Source organism: Trichosurus vulpecula, chromosome 7 (genome assembly GCF_011100635.1).
Source record: "Trichosurus vulpecula isolate mTriVul1 chromosome 7, mTriVul1.pri, whole genome shotgun sequence".
Classification (NCBI taxonomy): Eukaryota; Metazoa; Chordata; class Mammalia; order Diprotodontia; family Phalangeridae; genus Trichosurus; species Trichosurus vulpecula.
This window is the reverse complement of record NC_050579.1, coordinates 265,379,384-265,398,543: the sequence shown is the minus strand read 5'-3', so window position 1 is coordinate 265,398,543 and position 19,160 is coordinate 265,379,384. Positions and strand designations below refer to the sequence as shown.

The following is a 19,160-nucleotide window of genomic DNA, read 5'->3' as shown; positions in this document are numbered from 1 at the left end:
CAAATGAGACATTTTAATTTTTTTCCCTTTTAATTGTTCTCTTTTATTATTTATCATGGAACTTTATTTCTTTTTTTTCTTTCTCTTTTTTTGTTGTTGTTATTTACATTTTTGGTTTAGTTTCTTTGACTCCTCTGTCTTTTCTCTCACTTGACTGATTCCCTCAGTCCTTCAAGTTATAAAGCCACCAAATATTACCACCACCATGCCCCACTTTCTCAACTAATTTTTTCTCCTTTCTTATTTGTATTTCTTGTTAATTACGTTTTCTTTTCTTATCCCTATATTCAGGGATTGATTATTTGATAACCCCTTTTCCCCTGCCTCCCCTCCCTGAAACACAATGCCTTCAGAATATAAGGTATTCACATTGGTCCTTTCCAGTTCCAAATTATCAGTTTCTAAACTCATTGCATATGAACTGTGTTTCATTTGGCATATGTATTAAGACCCTTCCTAGAGCAAAAAGAGGTCTTCTTTACCATTTGAAAAACTGTGAGTTCCTTTTTATAGCTCAAGTCAAACTGCTTACTCTTTAGATAGCATGTATAAAGAGAACATCAATTGATAACTGCTTTTATCATTTAACAGGTGAAAAAAATCAGACCCAGAAAGGGCAGACAAATAACTAGCTCAGTATTACAAAGAAAGTTTTCAGTGGTTATGAAAAAAATCCAAGTTCCTTTACTCTTACTATAGTTCTGTTATTGTAAACCTTCTTTCTAAGAAGTTTAGATTTTTTGAAGTTAACTAGACAGTTTATAATATCTAAAATATTTTAGAAATGTCTTCTGCCACCTCTTCATGCTTCACAAAAGGAGAATTGTGTATGAACTAGAAATACAGTATGGTTTGGGTTTTCATTATGTTCCTTTCCCAATTTACCCCATCACTTTTCAGGGTGAATTAATGATTGCTTGAGAAAGAAGTTAAGAGTCAAATATTAACTTGTACATTATCAATTGGGGAATTTTAAATGTCATATATGCTGCTTCTGATGAAACTCCCCTCCTCCAATACTGCTCTTTTCTTCCCTGAAAGAAAATAGTTGTTGATATATTTTTTTCTCTCTATAGTAACTCAATGTAGGCTCTCTATATTTTTCATCATTGTTTCATTACTCCATCTTGTATATTATTATCCTTTTTTCCTTTTCCTTTTCTTTTTCCTGTCATTCTTTTTTCTTCAATCATAGTGCCCTGAACATACCAAATGCTTTAACCAATTTAATTTATTAATTGATTTTTACAATATTGCTGATATTTCTGTAGTACTCTTAGGTAGCCTTACTTGTTTCATTAAATAAAAATAACCAGAATCATGTTTTAGCGTTTCTCTCCTCAATTTTCTCCTTTTTCTTACTGTTCTTTCTATGATTATTTCCTGAACTTCCTTTCCTTCTTCAACAATTTATCTTATATTTTCTTGAATGATTTTCCCTCTTGCCATTGTTAATCCTTTTATGCTACAATCCTCTATCTTTCTCTTCCCTCCTTTCATTCATGAATTGTGAACCCCTCCTTTTAGTTTCCTTTCTTCCTATTCTCTTTCTTCTATCCTCTCCACTCACAGAAGATGCTTTGTCAATCAGTATATTTTCAAAATAAGAACTTATTTTACATTAAATAGTTGAATTCTTATTTCATGGCTTGAAATATTTTTTTTTTTGGTTTTCAGCTTAGTGTATAGGGAGTTTAATTTGGAAACAGAAAAATCTGGGAACAAGTCTTGCTACTGCAACATACTGGCTCTGTAACCTTAAATGAATCACTCAACCTTCAAATGCACTAAGCAGTTCCTTTCATTACACTAGAAGTTCTGATTTTCAAGTGTAGAAGTGGTTGTCTTATTCATAAAACTGGCAGTTTACACCCTTCCTTAGTATAATGTACTTTGTAGGAAAGATATAGTTCCTTCTCCATGTCATGACCTCCAGGCCCTTGACCCCTCATTTCCTTCCCAGAGAATCATCTCTGCTCTAGTTACACTATCCTCTCTTTACCACCCTAACCCCTTGAAGAACCTGCTTAACTCTATGCTGTGCTTTTCTCTTGAGTCCCTTGCCCTTTAGGTTGTCTCTGATATGGCTGTCTCAAGCCTTTGCCGTGCATTGTTCACAAAGTCTGATGCCTTTCTTCCTATGCACGTGCTCCTGAAGAAAGCTGTGAAAAAATAAACAAAATATAAGGAAACTGTGATTTTACATTTTGTTTCCCATTAGAATCTTAAGTTATTGAGAGCAAGGCCTGGCTATTGACTTACTTATTTTTTTATCCCCAGCACTTAGCACACTGAAACACAGTAGGCATATGAAAAGGTTTATTGACACACCAAGAAAAGTTAATAAGGTGATTTCACAAGTTCTGTTATTCTAATGACTACTCAACATAATTAAGAATAAGAAAAATCTGCAAGGAAGTCACATCATCACAGGCCTATTTCAAATGTTCAGTAGTGGCATAAAAATCAAACAAAGATGTGATTTGGAGGCAAAGTATGAATATTGAGAGAAATTTTTGCAGATTAATTAGACAATACCAGGCAGAACAATCCTTTGGTACTGAACTTTTGAAAAAAGAGTCAGGAAATGGTTTAGGACAGTCTCTCTATACATATAATTTAAGTGAAATAAAATGGATCAAATTAAATAAAATCCAACATGTTCTGTGGAGTTTGATAAACCCTTCTATTTGCTTCACTGCCACTATACCCACTTTCATCTGTTTCCCCAAAAGATATTTAGAATGATGCAGATACTATTAATGTCACCTGAAATATGTTACTGATATCGAATGTTTTCAAGAGAGTATGGTGGAAACAAAAATCCAGATGACAGCATTCCACATAGGAAATAATTATATGACAATTTTGATCACTGCAAGGTGGACTCTTTAAGGTGGGGAGGGTCTTCAGTAGAGTAATGCAGAGCTAATCATGAGCAGCATCAAAGGAAAAATCCAATAACTTTTCTTCTGTGATGAGCTCTATGTATTGTGAAATTTGCAAACCACTGCTACAATGCCTTTTTATATTTTTTCGTCAAGAAAATCTTTGATCCATTTTAAATTCTAAAATAAGTGTAAACACTTAATTGAAGAATCCGGGGAAGTCCAATGGATATGGAATGTACTTTCCTAGGAATAAAAGAGAAGCAAGATAATGTATTGTACAATTGTACAATACACTTCTTTTCTGGTGACTGTTGTCAATTCACTTCACTACCCCCTACCTCAGATTCCTCATCTACAAAGTGATGGGATTGGAGTACATTGTCACTGTGGTAAGGCCTAGTTCTAGATATATGATCCTACAAATTTTTAGCATAGGATACCATTGATTCTCAATGTTTCACCTCCTGGAAGAAATGAGACATCATTGTAATGTTTGTGGACATCATGCAACTTCATCACTTTATTGTTCAGATTATCTACTGCTTCATTTTTTTAGGCACTTCCATTAATTGTGACATCATATCTTCTGAATTTCTGAAGACCAATGGTATCCAGTGAGCTGATATTTGGAGTGACGTTCGTCTTTCAATGTGCCATTGGTGTTGTAGGCAATTCATTGCTGCTAATGCTTTTTGTTTGTATTTCTTTCAAAAAGCCTCAGCAGAAGAAACCCATAGATTTGATTCTTGCTCATTTGACTTTGGCCAACATGGCAGCACTTTTAAGCAGAGGCATCCCAGAAATCATGCTTTGTTTTGGGATGAGGTATTTTTTAGATGATTTAGCATGTAAGGCCCTCATGTACATCTACAGAGTTGCCCAGGGACTTGCTGTCTGCACAACAAGTCTTCTGAGTATGTTCCAGGCCCTCATCATCAATCCCAACAGCTCTGTGTGGGCAACCATCAAAGTTAGAGCCCCCAGATACATTGTATATTATTTCCTCTTTTTCTGGGTCAGCACTGCATTGATCTACATTCGTGTCAGTGAAACCAATGAAGCAGCCGAAAATGTCACAATTTCGAAGTATCGTTATGTTACACATATTTGCATAGTAAGATCAACAAGAAATGATAGTCTACTTAACGTTGCATTGCTGTTTGGTATGACTGTTCATGACCTTATTTTTCACTTCCTTATGGCCTTGTCTATCACCTACATGGTGCTTCTCCTCTATCGACATAGTAAACAAGTGCAGCACATTTATAGCTGTAGTCATTCATCTAAATCCTTCCCCGAGGTCAAGGACACACAGACAATCCTCTTGCTTGTGACCTGTTTTGTTTTTTTCCACTGGCTCAACAACTGTATCACCTTATATGAAACTTTTAATATTGAAAAAGATGCTGAGTTGGAAACCATCACAACTGTTTTTGGTGGATGTTACCCTATTCTCCCTCCCTTATTGTTGATTGGCAGTGAGAGTCATATCACAAAGCTTCATTGTATTCCTGGAAAGATGCACAGGCCTTGTAAGAATTTTATAGATGAATAAGTCAACCCATTAATCTAATCTCCCTGCAACAACTCTGTGAATTTCAGAGTTCTAGTTCTGGAAAAATGTATAGTTCAACAACTGGGAATCTGATAAAATACCACAAGAAAATTTAGTATACTGTGATCAAATTGGAAAGGAAATTTTCTCTTTCACCCCTCAGTATGTAAATGATCATCAGGAAGACTCAGGCCCTGTTCCATATGCTCATATCAGATAACTCTTTTATCTTAGGTAAGTCATGTCACCATTACTGACCATATTATCCTTCTTTGTAGCGTGAAAGGCTTGAACAAATTGCATAATATCATTTATTTGGAGGCTACTTGAATAGTATATTAAGTACACTGGAACTGATGTCATCAGTATTGGGTTTGTTTCCTTGTTCTCATAAACATCACTAATAGTCAGACTTAGAATTGCTTAGCAAATGCCAGCCACTGTGGTAAGTGCAAAGGATACAAACAAGAGCCAAAATATTATCTGTTACATTGAGCAAAGAAAACATTTAGACAATTATTGAGCTATACAAACTAAGTGTTCAGTGTGAATAGGTGCAATCTCAGAAGGAAGATATTAGTCTAGTAGACTTGGAATGGTCTCTTGTGAAGTGGATGGGACTGCAGCTCAGTCTTGAAGGAGGACAGAGTAGCCAGGTGGTAGAGGTAAGAAGGGGGAGAATTAAAGGATAGGAGAAGAACAATGGGAAAGGAACACCATCAGAATATGTAGTGTTTTGAGAGAGGAACTGCAAGATGTCTAATGTCATTTGTAAGTGCATAGCAGTGAAGGTTTTTGCAAATCTGGAAAGGTAGGAAGGGCATAGATTTTGAAGAACTTTGAATGTCAATCAGAGTGTTTGTATCTGATCCTGAAGGTGATAGGGAGACAATGGAGTTTATTCAATAGAAGGATTACACAATCTGTACTGTAGGAAGATAAATTTGATAGCTGAGTGGATAATATACTAGTGTAAGGACAGACTTGGAGTAAGGAGGCTAAACAGTAGTTTACTGAAATAGTACAGGCATGAGATGATCCATACCTGCATCAGGGTATTAGATGTTGAGAGGTGTGTTGGTAAGCAAAATGGGCTCCTTAGCACTTAGTGCCCTTGAAGAGTTTGGCTTTAGTTTGCTTTGAGTAATTCAGTGTATTTCATTGAGCCTTACTAGGTGCTAAGCCCCAGGCCCAAACCCCTATTAGGTGTGGAACCTATGTGGGGGTGGATTGGTGACTGGGGTGGGGCTCAAGGTAGGGGGGTGTTAAGGGGAGGTGCTAACTCCAGAGCCATGCCCTATTAGGTGTTAACCTAACCTATGTGGATGTGAACCTCCCAGGGTCCAAAGGGGGGGGGGCTAACTCAAGAGCCAATCATAGCAGCCTAAGTTCTGGTCATTCAGATGACGTTTGATGACGTCTGAAGCCCTATAAGAAGGGAGGACAGAGCCATTTGTTGGGGGCTCGCTCTCTCGAGATGGGGCAGCTATGTAGTGCAGTGAGTAGAACACAGGCCCTGGAGTCAGGAGGACCTGAGTTCAAATCTGGCCTCAGACACTTGGCACACTTAGTAGCTGTGTGACCTTGGGCAGGTCACTTAACCCCAATTCCGGGCCGTACCCATATCCGCAGCAGGGGCTCTCGAGATGGTGTTGATGAGGAGACTCCGGGCAGCTGCAGCTAAGGAGCCCTCCAGCTCGTAAACCCAGATGCTGAGACTTTGTTGAACTCTGGTAACTATATATTGGGATTTGAATCAGACACGGTCTGTCTGTTGAAGTTTGTAATTTGATTGAATTTTGTTCTGAAGTTCATGGTGCTGGATTTTTCCCCTGAACTAAATGAATGATATTTGTATGCTGAATTAAAGTAAGCTTGTCAACCCCTTCACCTTGCTTTTCTTAGTTAAGCAGATCAAAAGAACCTGTGCTGTTGGCAGCTTTCTGGGTGCTGGCTGTGGGTGGATCTTACACCCCCACAGAAGCTGCTAGCTGGATTGTTTTTGACTGTCGCTTTCCTCAGTTAACCCTCCCTCTTTATTCCCCTCCCTTATCTTACCGTTACCCACTTGCTACTTCTCCTCTTCCTTCTGCCCTCCCCCCTCCCTTTTTTCCCCCTTTCCCTCCCACTTCCCGTAGGACAAGTTAGATTTCTAAACTTATCAGAGTATGTTATTCCCTTCTTGAACTAGATCAAATGACAGTAAAGCTCAAATACTGCTCTTCTCCCTCCCTTCTTTCCCTCTACTATAATATGTTTTTTTTGCCACTTCCTTTGGTGTAATTTACCCTTTTCTACTACCTCCTTACCACTTCCCTCATAGCCCTCCCCTTACATCTCTTATTTATATTTTATATCTTTACCTCAGTTAATTTATACAGGCATTCACAACCTATGTATATCCCTTTCATTTGTCATAATAGTTGTACCATTCACAAGAATGACTTATATATGTATATGTATATATATATTTACATAAAAAACATACATAAGATGATATAATCCCACATAAAGATGTAAACAACCTAAGCTTATTGGTTAATGAGGTTTGTGGGGTTTTTCCCCCTGGTTACCTTTTTATGTCTCTCTTGAGTTTTGTATTTGGAGATCAAATTTTCCATTAAGTTCTGGCCTTTTCATCAGGAAGGTCTGGAATTCCCTTATTTCATTGAATGTCCATCGCCTTGCCTGGAAAATTATGCTTAGTTTTGCTGTGTAGTTGATCCTTGGTTGTAGTCCCAGCTCCTTTGCCCTTCGGAATATCATATTCCAATTTCTCCTGTCTTTTAATGTGGAAGCTGAGAGATCCTGCGTGATCCTGACTGTAGTTCCACGATATTTGAATTGCTTCTTTTTGGCTGCTTGCAGTATTTTCTCCTTGAGTTTATAGCTCTGAAATTTGGCTATAATATTTCTTGGTGTTTTCAGTTTGGGATCTCTTTCAGGGGGTGATCGGTGAATTCTTTCAATGACTATTTTGCCCTCTGGTTCTAGGACCTCTGGGCAGTTGTCTTTGATAATTTCTTCGAAGATACTGTCAAGGCTCCTTTTTTCATCGTGGATTTCCGGTAGACCAATAACTCTCAAATTGTCTCTCCTGGATCTATTTTCCAGGTCAGTTGTTTTGCCAATCAGATATTTCACATTTTTTTCTATTTTTTCATTCTTTACGTTTTGTTTTATTACTTCTTGATGCCTCATAGATTCATTAGCTTCAACTTGCTCAAGTCTAATTTTAAATGAGTTAGTGTTTACATTTTGCTTTTGAGCCTCCATTTTCAATTGGTTGATTTCACCTCTCAGGGTGTCCTTTTCTCTCTCTAGATTCTGGATCTCCATAGCCATTTCGCCAATCTTATTCTTTAGGGACTTGATTTCATCAGTGGATTTTTTCTCCCTTTTTTCCATATTTTCTTTTAGCTCCCTAGTTTGGTTTTTAAAATCCTCCTTTAGCTCTTCCAGCAGTGCTTTTTGGGCTGGAGACCAGTTCATATTAGCTTTTGAGGTATCTGATGTATCTACCGTGTCATTGCCGTCCTCCATATCGATATTTTGATCCTGCCTGTCTCCATAAAAAGAATCTATTGTCCTCAGTTTTTTTGTATTCTTCTTCATGTTTGTTATTTTCCCTTTTCCTGGCGTTACAACGAATTTCTATCTTTGGGCTCTCTGTCCCAGCTTTCTTATTCTGGGGATTGTGAGTCTAGAATTATAACCTTCAGTTTCCTGAGGTGTGGGGGAGGGGTCTGGCTCCCTGGCGTCTCACTCCCTGTGGTTGCTCTCCAGCACTTGCTTTTCAGCAATGGTCTCAGCTGTTTGTTGTTTGAGCTGATGTCTGGCACTTCCCCTGGGGGAGCAAGGTTACGTCTGGGCTCCCGGTGTTGACCCCTGCCAACTCTGCTGCTCCTGTGATATAGCCAAGGTGATTGAAGATGACCTGGATGAAGATTCCAGAATAGAGGTTAAGAAAAAGTGATCAGATAGATAAGATGAGACCCAGGAGAGAAGGTCATGAAAACCTGGAGAGAAGAGAGTGTCAAGGAAAAGAAGATGATTGACTATGTCAAAAGCTGCAGAGGGGTCTAGAAGAATGAATGTTGGGAAAAGGCCAATGGATTTGGCAATTAAAAGATTTATAGAGAACACTTATGTGTTCTCTATTTTCCCACATCTTTTCCAGTATTTATAATTTTCCTGTTTGGTCATGTAAACCAATCTGATAGGAGAGATATGGTATCTAAGAGTTTTTTGATTTGCATTTCTCTGATCTATAGTAATTTAGAGCATTTTTTTCATATGACTATAGATAGCTTTAATTTCTTCCTCTGAAAACTGCCTCTTCATATTCTTTGACTATTGATTAATTGGAGAATGACTTGCGTTCCTATAAATTTGACTCAGTTCCCTGTATATTTTAGAGATGAGGCCTTTATCAGAGTTACTGGATATAAAAATTCTTTCCCAGTTTTCTGCTTCCCTCCTAATCTTTGTTGTATTGGCTTTGTTTGTACAAAACCTTTTCAATTTAACATAATCTAAAAATTTTATTTTACATCAAGTTAACACAAAAAATCGAGATTTGAAACCATTCTGTCAGACAAAACAAAACCAAAAATTTATAACATACATTTCATTCTACTGTGTGCATGCTAAAGTGATTTCACCGAGATGTTAGTTGTGAGTAAAGCAAGCCAACTGCTGACTCAAAGTTGTGAGATGAACAACCAGATGTGTCGGAGTCAAACCAGTGGCTATTGAACAAAAATCAACAGCTATGGCCGCCATTGAAGGTGTCTGTTTTAAGTTATGTGATGGTACAAAGGTACTTCTTATTCACCAAGTGGGTGCCAGCCTCAAGGAATAGGGAGAAGGCAACTGACATTCAACTGATCTCAGAATCATGAATAGTAGGGTACTCATGCTTCTGTTTTTCACCAATTACTATCATGAATCTTTTGTGAGGACCATATCTGAATGCCCAGGAAGGGAGATGGGAGTAGAGTAGTCCATTTAAGAGATGTTTCCTGCAACTGTTGCTTTTTTCTATTTGTCGTATGTTTCAAAATAATGTGGTTTTGAGTTCATATGCTTCAGTTGCTTAGAGAAAAGAAATTGAATACTCATAATTTAGAACAAAAATATAGTCTTATGATCTTATGATCTCACAGAGAAATATGGATAAGGAAAAACAAGACAAAGAACATTAATACTTTTGAAGCCATGTAAAGTATACATACATGTAGAGTATGTATCAAAACTTACCTCATCCATGTGTATTTCAATGTTTGGTAATGTACCAATGTTTATGGATAACTGCCAGGGTGATATTCCTAAAGTACAGATTTGACAGTATCACTGACCTGCTAAAACAAACTAATGAATAAAAATATCCAGTGGTTGCCTTTAACTCTAAGACCATATCCAAATCCAAATCCAATCTAATTAAAATACAAGTATCCATTCATACATAGCTCATACATACCTCACCTTTACAAATTCTACAATCATTTGATCGTTGAACTTTTTAGCCATATATTTTAGGCACTCTTAAGGATACAGAAAAGTCAAACAATTCTAGTCCTCAAGGAGTTTAAATTCTTTAAAAGAAGGTAACACAAACTTCGAAGGTTTATACAAAACAAACATACAAGTTGATTTGATATGTTTTTGATGTGCCTCCATTGGCCATATCTATAAAGATAAAGGACATGCTTATAATTCTGGGTGACTTTAATGCTAGAGTAGTCTTAGACGGCCAGACTACCAGACTTGGAAGGGAGTGCTAGAGAGGAATGGAGCTGGAAATACCAACAGTAATGGTTACTTTCTACTGAAGACTTGTGCATTTCATGACCTTCTCATCACCAACACTGTCTCCTGTTTACCTAAACACAATAAAACTTCAGGGATGCACCTTCACAGCAAACATTGGCATTTAATAGACTATGTGATTGTAAGGAGAAGAGACAGATAGAATGTGAGAGTGATGAAGGCAATGTGTGGTGAAGAGTGCTGGACTGATCTTAGACATCATTTCCAAGCTAAATATTTGCGTTCAGCATAAGCGACACCCCCCGCCAAGGTAAAATGATTATCAGAAGAATTAATCTCAACAAATTAGAGCTCTTCTCTGAGCAGGAACAGTTTGTTGCTGACTTGGAGGAAGAGTTGAGCCAACATGCAGTTGGCAACAGTTGAGCAGAAAAGGAGTGGGAAGCTTTCAGAGATTTGGTGTAAAGCACAATATTTCTCATGTGAGTCAGAACACTCACAAACACCAAGACTGGTTTGATGAAAATGATGGAGAAATTCAGAAGCTAATAAATGAAAAATGGGAACTCCACAGAGTTTACCAGCAGGATAGCTCATCCATCTCTTAGAAGGCAGCATTTAATTTCATCAAAAGTAAAGTACAAGCAAAGCTTAAAGAGATTCAGGATTCTTGGCTCAGTAAGAAGGCAGATGAAATTCAGTTTTATGCTGATAGTAATAATCTAAAGCACTTTTGCGATGCCATGAAGGCTAATCTTGGGCTGAAGACCTATGGTGCATCTCAGCTACTTGGTGCTGACTGAGCCACACTGATTAGTGGTATGGACAAGATCCTGGAGAGGTGGGCTGAACACTTGCAATGTGTTCTCAACAGACCATCATCAATCAATGCTGAAGCCATTGACCCTTTACCGCAGGTTGAAGTCAATCCCTCCCTAGCTGAAGCTCCAACTGAAGAAGAGTTTTGAATGTCATTAGGCTTCATTTATGTGGCAAAGCACCTGGTGCTGATTCTATTCCAGCTGAGATATTCAAGGTAGAGGGTCCATTGCTCACACAAAAGCTGACTAAAATTTTCCAGGTTACATGGCAAGAGGAGGTTATCCTCCAGGAGTTCAAGGGTGCCTCCATTTTCCATCTCTATAAAGGTATAAGAAATAGATTGTCCTGTGACAATTACAGGCGGGTCACTCTGTTAGTCATTGCTGGCAAGATTCTTGCAAGAGTCCTCCTCAATAGGCTGACCCTTCACCTGGAAGATGGTCATCTACCTGAGAGCCAGTGTGGCTTCAGAAAGGGCAGAGGCATGGTCAATATGGTGTTTGCTGCCAGACAACTACAGAAGAAATGCCAGGAGCAGAACAAAGGTCTGTATACAGTGTTTGTAGGTCTGAGCAAGGCCTTTGATACTGTGAGTCATGAGGGCTTATGGAAAATCATGTCAAAATTTGGTTGAAGTTCATCAGCATTGTACATCAATTTCTGTGTGCACACAAATATATTTATTTGCAGCAGCTCATTTTTTTTTCATGGCAAAGAATTGGAAATCGAAGGCATGCCCATCAATTGAGGAATGACTGAACTAGTTGTGACATATGATTGTAATGGAATACTATTGTCCTTCAAGAAATGACAAGCAGGCAGATTTGAGAAAGAAAAAGAACTAGAAATACCTGAATTGGTGCTGAGTAAAGTGAGAACGCTGTACACAGTAACAGCAACATTGTGAGATTGCTGACTTAGCTCTTCTCAGCAATGCAATAATCTAAGACAATTCTAAAAGAGTCATGATGGAAAATGTTATCTACATCCAGAGGAAGATCTATGGATTCTGAATGTAGATGGAAGCATACTATTTTCTCTTTTTTTTCCTTTTTCTCATGTTTTTTTTCTTTTTTCTGATTTTTCTTTCAGAACATGACTAATGTGGAAATAAGTCTAAAACAAATTAATAAATAAGTGTGTGTGTGTGTATACATACATACATACATATATATATATATATATGTATATCCTATATCAGATTGCTTACCACCTTGGAGAGAAGGAAGAGAAGGAAAGGACGGGAAAAGAAAAATTAAGCCTCAAAGCCTTATAAAAGTGAATGCTGGAAAATAAAAATAAATGAATATTTTTTTAAAGAAAACAAATGAGGTGGATGCTCTCAGAAAAATATGGAGAGATGAACTGATCCAAAATGAAATTAGCAGAACCAGAAAAACGTTATTCACAGTAATAGCAATATTGTGTGATGATCTACTATGAATAACCTAGCTATTCTTAGCTATACAATGATCTAAGATAATTATATGGGACTTAAAGTGAAAGGTGTTGTCCATCCCCTAAGAAAGAACTGGTAGGGCCTCAATGCAGAAGAAAGATTCTTTTTCTTTACTTTCTTTCTTTTACATTTTTTTGTCTGTGTTTTCTTTGACAGAACAAATTACATGAAAATGAGTTTTCATGAGGACACATGTATCACTTAGTCAAATTACTTCCATTCTCAATGGAAAGGGCATGGCAGGGAGGTAGAGAATTTGAAATCCAAAATTTGAAAAAAACAATGTTAAAATTATTTTTACATGTAATTGGGAAGGTCAGTATCTGCTTCAGATACTTCAGTCATCTCTATGGATTTTACTGTGGGTAGAGCCAACTAGAGACCATGTGAGTTACCCAAACTATCCCACGCTGACAACACCAAACAGGATTGAAATCTGCAGCAGTCAAATACATCTCTTTTCTGGGGGTAAAATGAAGGAAAATGGAGCAATTCTTTACACCAGGTCCCCTTACAAAAGCCCTTGTATTTTCTGTGAAGAAGGCTGATGGTACTTGATAATTTATGGTGGCCTACTGGGAACTAAATATCATCATCATCATCATTATCATCATCGTTATCATCATCACCATCAACAACAACAAACATTTATACAGGGCTAAATGTTTTTTATTTATTTAATTACAAGCCCTAGAAGCTGATTTCTTTCATCAAGAAAAAAGAGCCCAAGGGAGTCTACAAGAAGGAAAGAAGCAAGGAAGGGAATAAGGAAAGAAAGTAGAAAGGAAGGAATAAGAAATATTAACTGCCTATTATGTGACAGGTGCTGTGCTCAGTGCTCAGTGCAGATACTATCTCATTTGATCATCACAACAACCCTGGAAGGTGGGTGATATAATTATTCCTCTTTTACAATTGAGGAAACTGAGCCTTACGTGACTTGCTTAATGACACATAGCTTGTGTCTAACACCAGATTTCAACTCAGGTCTTCTTGACTCTAGGCCCAGAGATCCAGTCACTGAACCACCTAGGTATCCTTAGGCCCATATCTATAACTATTCCTGACCTCATCAGTATTGTAGAACAGCAATCCCAAATTGAGGTTACTGCCACAATGGCAGAGACCCTATATCAGAAGGTAGCTCAGAGTAGTGACAAAAGATGGAAAATCACTCCTAAAACAACCCATAGTTCAGTTGGATCAATCGAGCTTGTGGGAACATGCTGGATTGGTCAGGCACAGACCAGAACAAACTGTTGATACTCAGTCCACAAGTGGCTCAGGAGTAAAAGGATTTAGGCTCATATTCTGTCTCTGATGCTTCTCACCAGTGTGACCAGTTAACCTCATTCATCCTCAATTTCTTCATTCTCAAATGAAGTGGTTTGATTTAAAGAGCTTTGAGATGTCTTTCAGTTTTACGTTTTTGGAATCATAAGGATGATATCATAGACATGAGAGAGCATATATATATATATATATATGTATATATATATGTATATATATATATATATATATGTTCAGCAGAAAGACCAGCGCTAGAGATGTAGATTTTTTTGAGTCATTCCATTTTGTTCTGCTCACTATTTCTCGAGAGTGACAAATGTGACAGTTGATTGTGTTCCCTATTTCTTATGAACTCCATTTTCCTCAGTTAAAATCAAGCTCTTCAGTTACAAGAACTGAGCTTTAAATGGCTTACCTCCCAGAGAGCCACTTTTTATTTGCAATGAGCAATTTCAGTGAGTTGATAGTGTAAATGATTTACACATATTACATTTGCACATATTGCATAATGCTTACTATTGGGAACAGGCTATAAACTCCTCTTACAGATGGTGTTAAAGTCCTAACAGATGACATGATAACCACAGCCCTGTAGAGAGATGAATTCATATAATTTGCTTCTTTATAATTTGGCCCCAGTTATTGTTCTCCAGATCTAGATTGTCAGGTACCTCAATATGACATCACCCAGGTTCTTATAACTTGAATCTAGGAGTTCCTCTAAGTCCCACTGGATGTCAGTCTTTACCACTACATCAAGGAGGTCATAAGGATTCAGTAAGTGACTCTTCATTCCTCAGGTTGTGAGAGAGAAAGGTTGGGGAAAATATTTATAAGAAGCTTCTTTTTTGTCTTCTCATATTTTATTGCTACACATACATTTCTGTTTATAATATATATGCTCTTTTTCTTTTGTTATTTTTTTGTCTTTTCATATTTTTCCACACAATATATATGTGAGAGTGACTATTAACAATGGAAATATATTATATAAATTCCATTTATTTTATTTGATATACATATATATATATACACACACATATATATAGATAGACAGATAGATATATGTATTTATATCCTCCATTTCTAAATAACAAAAACACAGGTATATGTGTTTATTTTATGTTTCTTTGCATGTTCTCTCACATTCTATTTATTTCTTCTCCTTTGCTTCATTGTTTTTCATTTTTTAAAATTTTCTCTATATGTTTGACTCTACCTTATTTTTTGCTTTTATCTACATAGTAAATCTTTTTTCTGTCTTTATTTCTCATTCAGGATATATAGGGAACATTTAATTTTTTTCTCTTTTAATTGCCTGTACTTTGATTATTTGTCATGAAGTATTTTATTCCTTTTTCTCTTTCCTTTTCTTTGTTTTTCATTACATTTTCCTTCAGTTTCTTTGATGTCTCTCTTTCTTTTCTCTCACTTCCCTGATGCCCCCACTCCTCCAAGTTATAAAGCCACCAAATATTACTACCACCATGACCTACTTTCTCAACTAACATTTTTCTCCTTTCTTATCTGTATTTCCTGTTTAATACATTTTTATTTTTTATCCTTAGTTTCAGGGATTGATTATTTGATAACTCCTCTTAAACTGCCCCCTCCTCCCTGAAAAATAGTGCCAGAAGTATATGGGGTAATCACATTGATCTTTTGCAGTTCTAAACTCTGAGTTTCTAAGCTCTGTGCATATGACCTGTGTTCCATTTGACATATCTCTTAATAGGTTTCCTGGAGGAAAATATGTTTTATTTGTAATATGAAAACCTGTGAGTTCCTTTTTGTGGCATGGGATCAAACTTTGCTTTTTCTTCCGATAGCATGTATAAAGAGAAAATCAAATGATAACTATTTCCTCCATTTAAGAAGTGAGGAGATCAGATCTCTAAAGGGCAGGCAAATAACTAGTTCAGGATCACAGAGAGTCTTCAATAGTTAGGAAAAGAATCCAAGTTCCTCTTATTCTAACTCATTTCTAGGATGTTTAGACATGTTTTTTTTTTAAAAAGCTAACTAGAAAGTTTTTTTTTAAAGCTTAGTATTAAATATTAAATATTTTCTTTCACTTTAATTTTACATTACTCTGCAGGGGGGGGTAAGGTGGTGGTGGCGGAATTAAAACAAGTTAGATAAAGCCTGGATACACTTTCATGATTAGCCGGCTTGGTAAAAGTGGGTGGCTTTGTTCCTACTGCTGTACGTGCAGATCCAGGCCCTGGAAAGTTGGAACCAAGTTATGGTTGTTTTCAAAAGTGTGCTATGAAAAGAGTGGACAGCTCTAAGCCAGGTTACAAAGTAGGAATGGGGAAACATTTTCTTCCAGAAACAGAATTTCTGAAGAGATTCAGTTCTTTAGTTATTTCCAAAATGACTGGAGAAAGGAGGGTGGAAGGGAATTTCAACATGAGTTTCAAAACACTGTCAGTGTGAGGTGACTGGTTGCTGTTCTGAGGAGGGAGAGGAGTGACTTAGGCAGGCCATCCCCTCCAGTCCTAGATGCAGAAACTGAGAATTGACAGCCCATCAGGTGTAAGAGTGGGCTGAGGCTCAGTTGGTATGGAATTTACTAAGAGGTTTCTTCCAGAAACAGACAACTCAAGTCTTCCTTTCGCTTTAACTTTTTAAAAAGCACTTGGGAAGCTCCTCCTTTATCTCTGTAGTGGATGGACTCAGAGAAGGGAGTCATCAGTGCAGCCGCCTTCAAGGCCATAACGGAATTCCTGAAGGTTGGAGACACCATAAAAGTGGACAAAGGCTGCCGCCATCACCAGGATGTGGAAAATTTGATGTGACTGGAACCATATATCAAATTTGCCAGGAAAGAGCGCTCAGGGATTCGGGCAGCATGTAGCCCAGCTCCAGTGATATACATCACAGCCATGAGGAAGAACCAACCCATCTGGCCCACTGTTGTGGCCTTGACAAAGCCTTCTGCAATAGTGAAGTGCATGGTGGGCACAACCCCACTCAAACCAAGTCCCAGGAACACTCCTGCTCTGGTTTGCCAGTGTTTGGGTGTGGCAAAACGGTCCCACTGGGCTACAATGATGGCAGAGATGACCAGGACACAGACAATGGAGAGGTAGATGAGCCGTGGCTGTGGAGAGCAGTAGAACGAGTAATAGAGCCAGGGGACAAAGCTCCCCATGATCAGTAGAGCAATCCCTGAATAGTCCAATTTGGAAAATGTCAGAGAGACTTTTTCTGAATGACAATAGACAGTGTGAAAGAGCCAGGAGAAGCTGAGGCAGAGCACAGCACCCAGAAAAAACATCCCAAAGACCACTTTCTCCTGTAGAGGGGCCATGAAGTACATATTTGGTCTGAGCATGGTCAGGATTCCCAGAAAGAGAAACAGCACAAAACCAAGCAGATGGGTCCAAATATTACCAGTGTCAGTGTGGATACGGAAGATGCTCTTAAAACAGGCACGAAAGAAAGGCATGGGTTGTCTGTGACCATGCAGAAGGTAGTCATTGTCCTTCAGCCAGTCAGGGAGCACATCATATGGGATGACCCGCCAGCGTCGTTCCCACACCTTATATACAAACTCCTTCATCTTCTCCACGGCATGGTGGGCTTGTAGGGGCAATGTCAGTACCCGCACCTCCTCTTCTTCTTCTTGGGGTACTGGACATGTCTGCTCTTCTTCAACTTTGGTGGAACTGGGAGTCATTCGTTTACCCTTCTCTATTAGTAGGGGTCCTAGCTCAGCGAGCTCCATTGTGTCTGCTTCTCGGTTACTGGCCGGTGCCCCATTGCCCTGCCCCACCACAGATCTTTGCAGGAAGACATCTGGTTGGCACCCAACAACGAATGGCTTCAATATGGTTGAAAGCTGAAGCTTCCCAGTCCTGGGGGGCAGAAATCCCCCTTTGATGGTAAACCTGGCCGAGCTCCGGTGGCGCCAGCAGCGGCCGACGGCTCTGACGGGGCCACCTTCCCCGGAGCTACATCCCCGGCGCGGTCGGTGACGCCGGCCTCGGCCTCGGCCCCGGCCCCAGCGGCGGAGAAGCCTCCACCCCCCGGGGACGCGGAGGCGCCGGCCCCGGGAGGAGCGCGAGAGGGCGGCGCATCACCGCCGCCCGGCGGAGCCGAGAGGCGAGGCGGCGGCGGCGCGGCCTAGAAAGTTTATAATCCCTGGCATATTTTAGAAATTTTTCCTGCCGTCTCTGCTTCACACGAGGAGAATTGGGTATGAACCTGAAATATAACACGCTCCGAGCTTTCCTTATGTCCCTTTCCAATTTATCCAATCAGATTTCAGGCTGCACTAATAATTGCTTGGAAAGGCCGTTGGGAGTCTCACACTAACTTGTACAGTATCTCTTGGAAAATTTAGACTGTCAAATAAGCTGATTGTGATGGAATCCCCCCTTGCCCAATACCGCTCTTTTCTTCCCTGAAAGAAAATAGTTGTTCATATATGTTTTCCTTACTACAAAACCCAATATAGCTCTCTATATTTTCCTTTTTCACCACTGTTTTATTACTCTAGTCTATTATTGCCCTTTTTATTTTTCCTTTTTTCCCGTCATTCTTTTTTATTCTCTAATAGTGCTCTCAACATAGCAAGTGATTTAACTAATTAATTCAATTTATTAATAAATTTTCACCATATTATTGATATTCCTGTACTGTCAGGTATACAACTCATCAAACAAAAATCATTAAAAACTCGTGTTTTAGCATTTCTCTCCTTCCTATTGCTCCTTTTACTTACCGTTCTTTCCATGATTACTTCCCTTACTTCCTTTCCTTCTTGATCAATTCATCTTATATTTTCTTGATTCATTTCCTCTCTTGCCATTGTTAATCCTTCTAAATGGCAGTCTTCTATCAATCTCTTCCTTCCTTTCATTCATGACTTGTAATCCTCTCCTTTTTTTCTTCTTCCAATTCTTTTTTCTTCTATCTACTCTACACACAGGAGATGCTTTGTCCATCAATTTATTTTCAAAATAACAACTTATTTTGAATTAAATAGTCTAATCCTTATTTCATGGCTTGAGTTTTTTTTTTTTTTTGTTTTTTTTAGCTTACAGGATAAAAAGATTGATTTGTAGACATAAAGATTTGGGAACAAATCTCGCTACTGTCACATACTGGCTGTGTAACCTTAAACAAATCATCAACCTCCAGATGTGCTAAGCAATTCCTTTCAATGCACTAGATGGCTTGATTTAGAAGTGTAGAAGGGGTTGTCTTATTTGAAAATTAGCATTTTATGCTAATCCTTATTATAATGTACTTTGTAGGAAGATGTAGTTCCTTATCCATACCATGACCTCCAGGTCCTTGACCCCTCAATTCTTTCCCAGAGAATCACTCCCGTTCTAGCTATACTATCCTCCCTTTACCA

The 19,160-nt window shown here is 38.4% G+C and overlaps 1 protein-coding gene and 1 pseudogene across 1 annotated transcript; one reads left to right on the top strand and one right to left on the bottom strand.

Annotated features, from left to right (window-relative positions):
- The first annotated feature begins 3,495 nt into the window (after positions 1 to 3,495).
- On the top strand, positions 3,496 to 4,446 carry LOC118858629 (vomeronasal type-1 receptor 1-like). Its single transcript, XM_036769212.1, has one exon. The coding sequence runs from the start codon at positions 3,496 to 3,498 to the stop codon at positions 4,444 to 4,446; it is 951 nt and encodes a 316-aa protein (XP_036625107.1).
- A 12,020-nt stretch (positions 4,447 to 16,466) lies between these two features.
- On the bottom strand, positions 16,467 to 17,593 carry LOC118857265 (annotated as a pseudogene).
- Between the last annotated feature and the right edge of the window lie 1,567 nt (positions 17,594 to 19,160).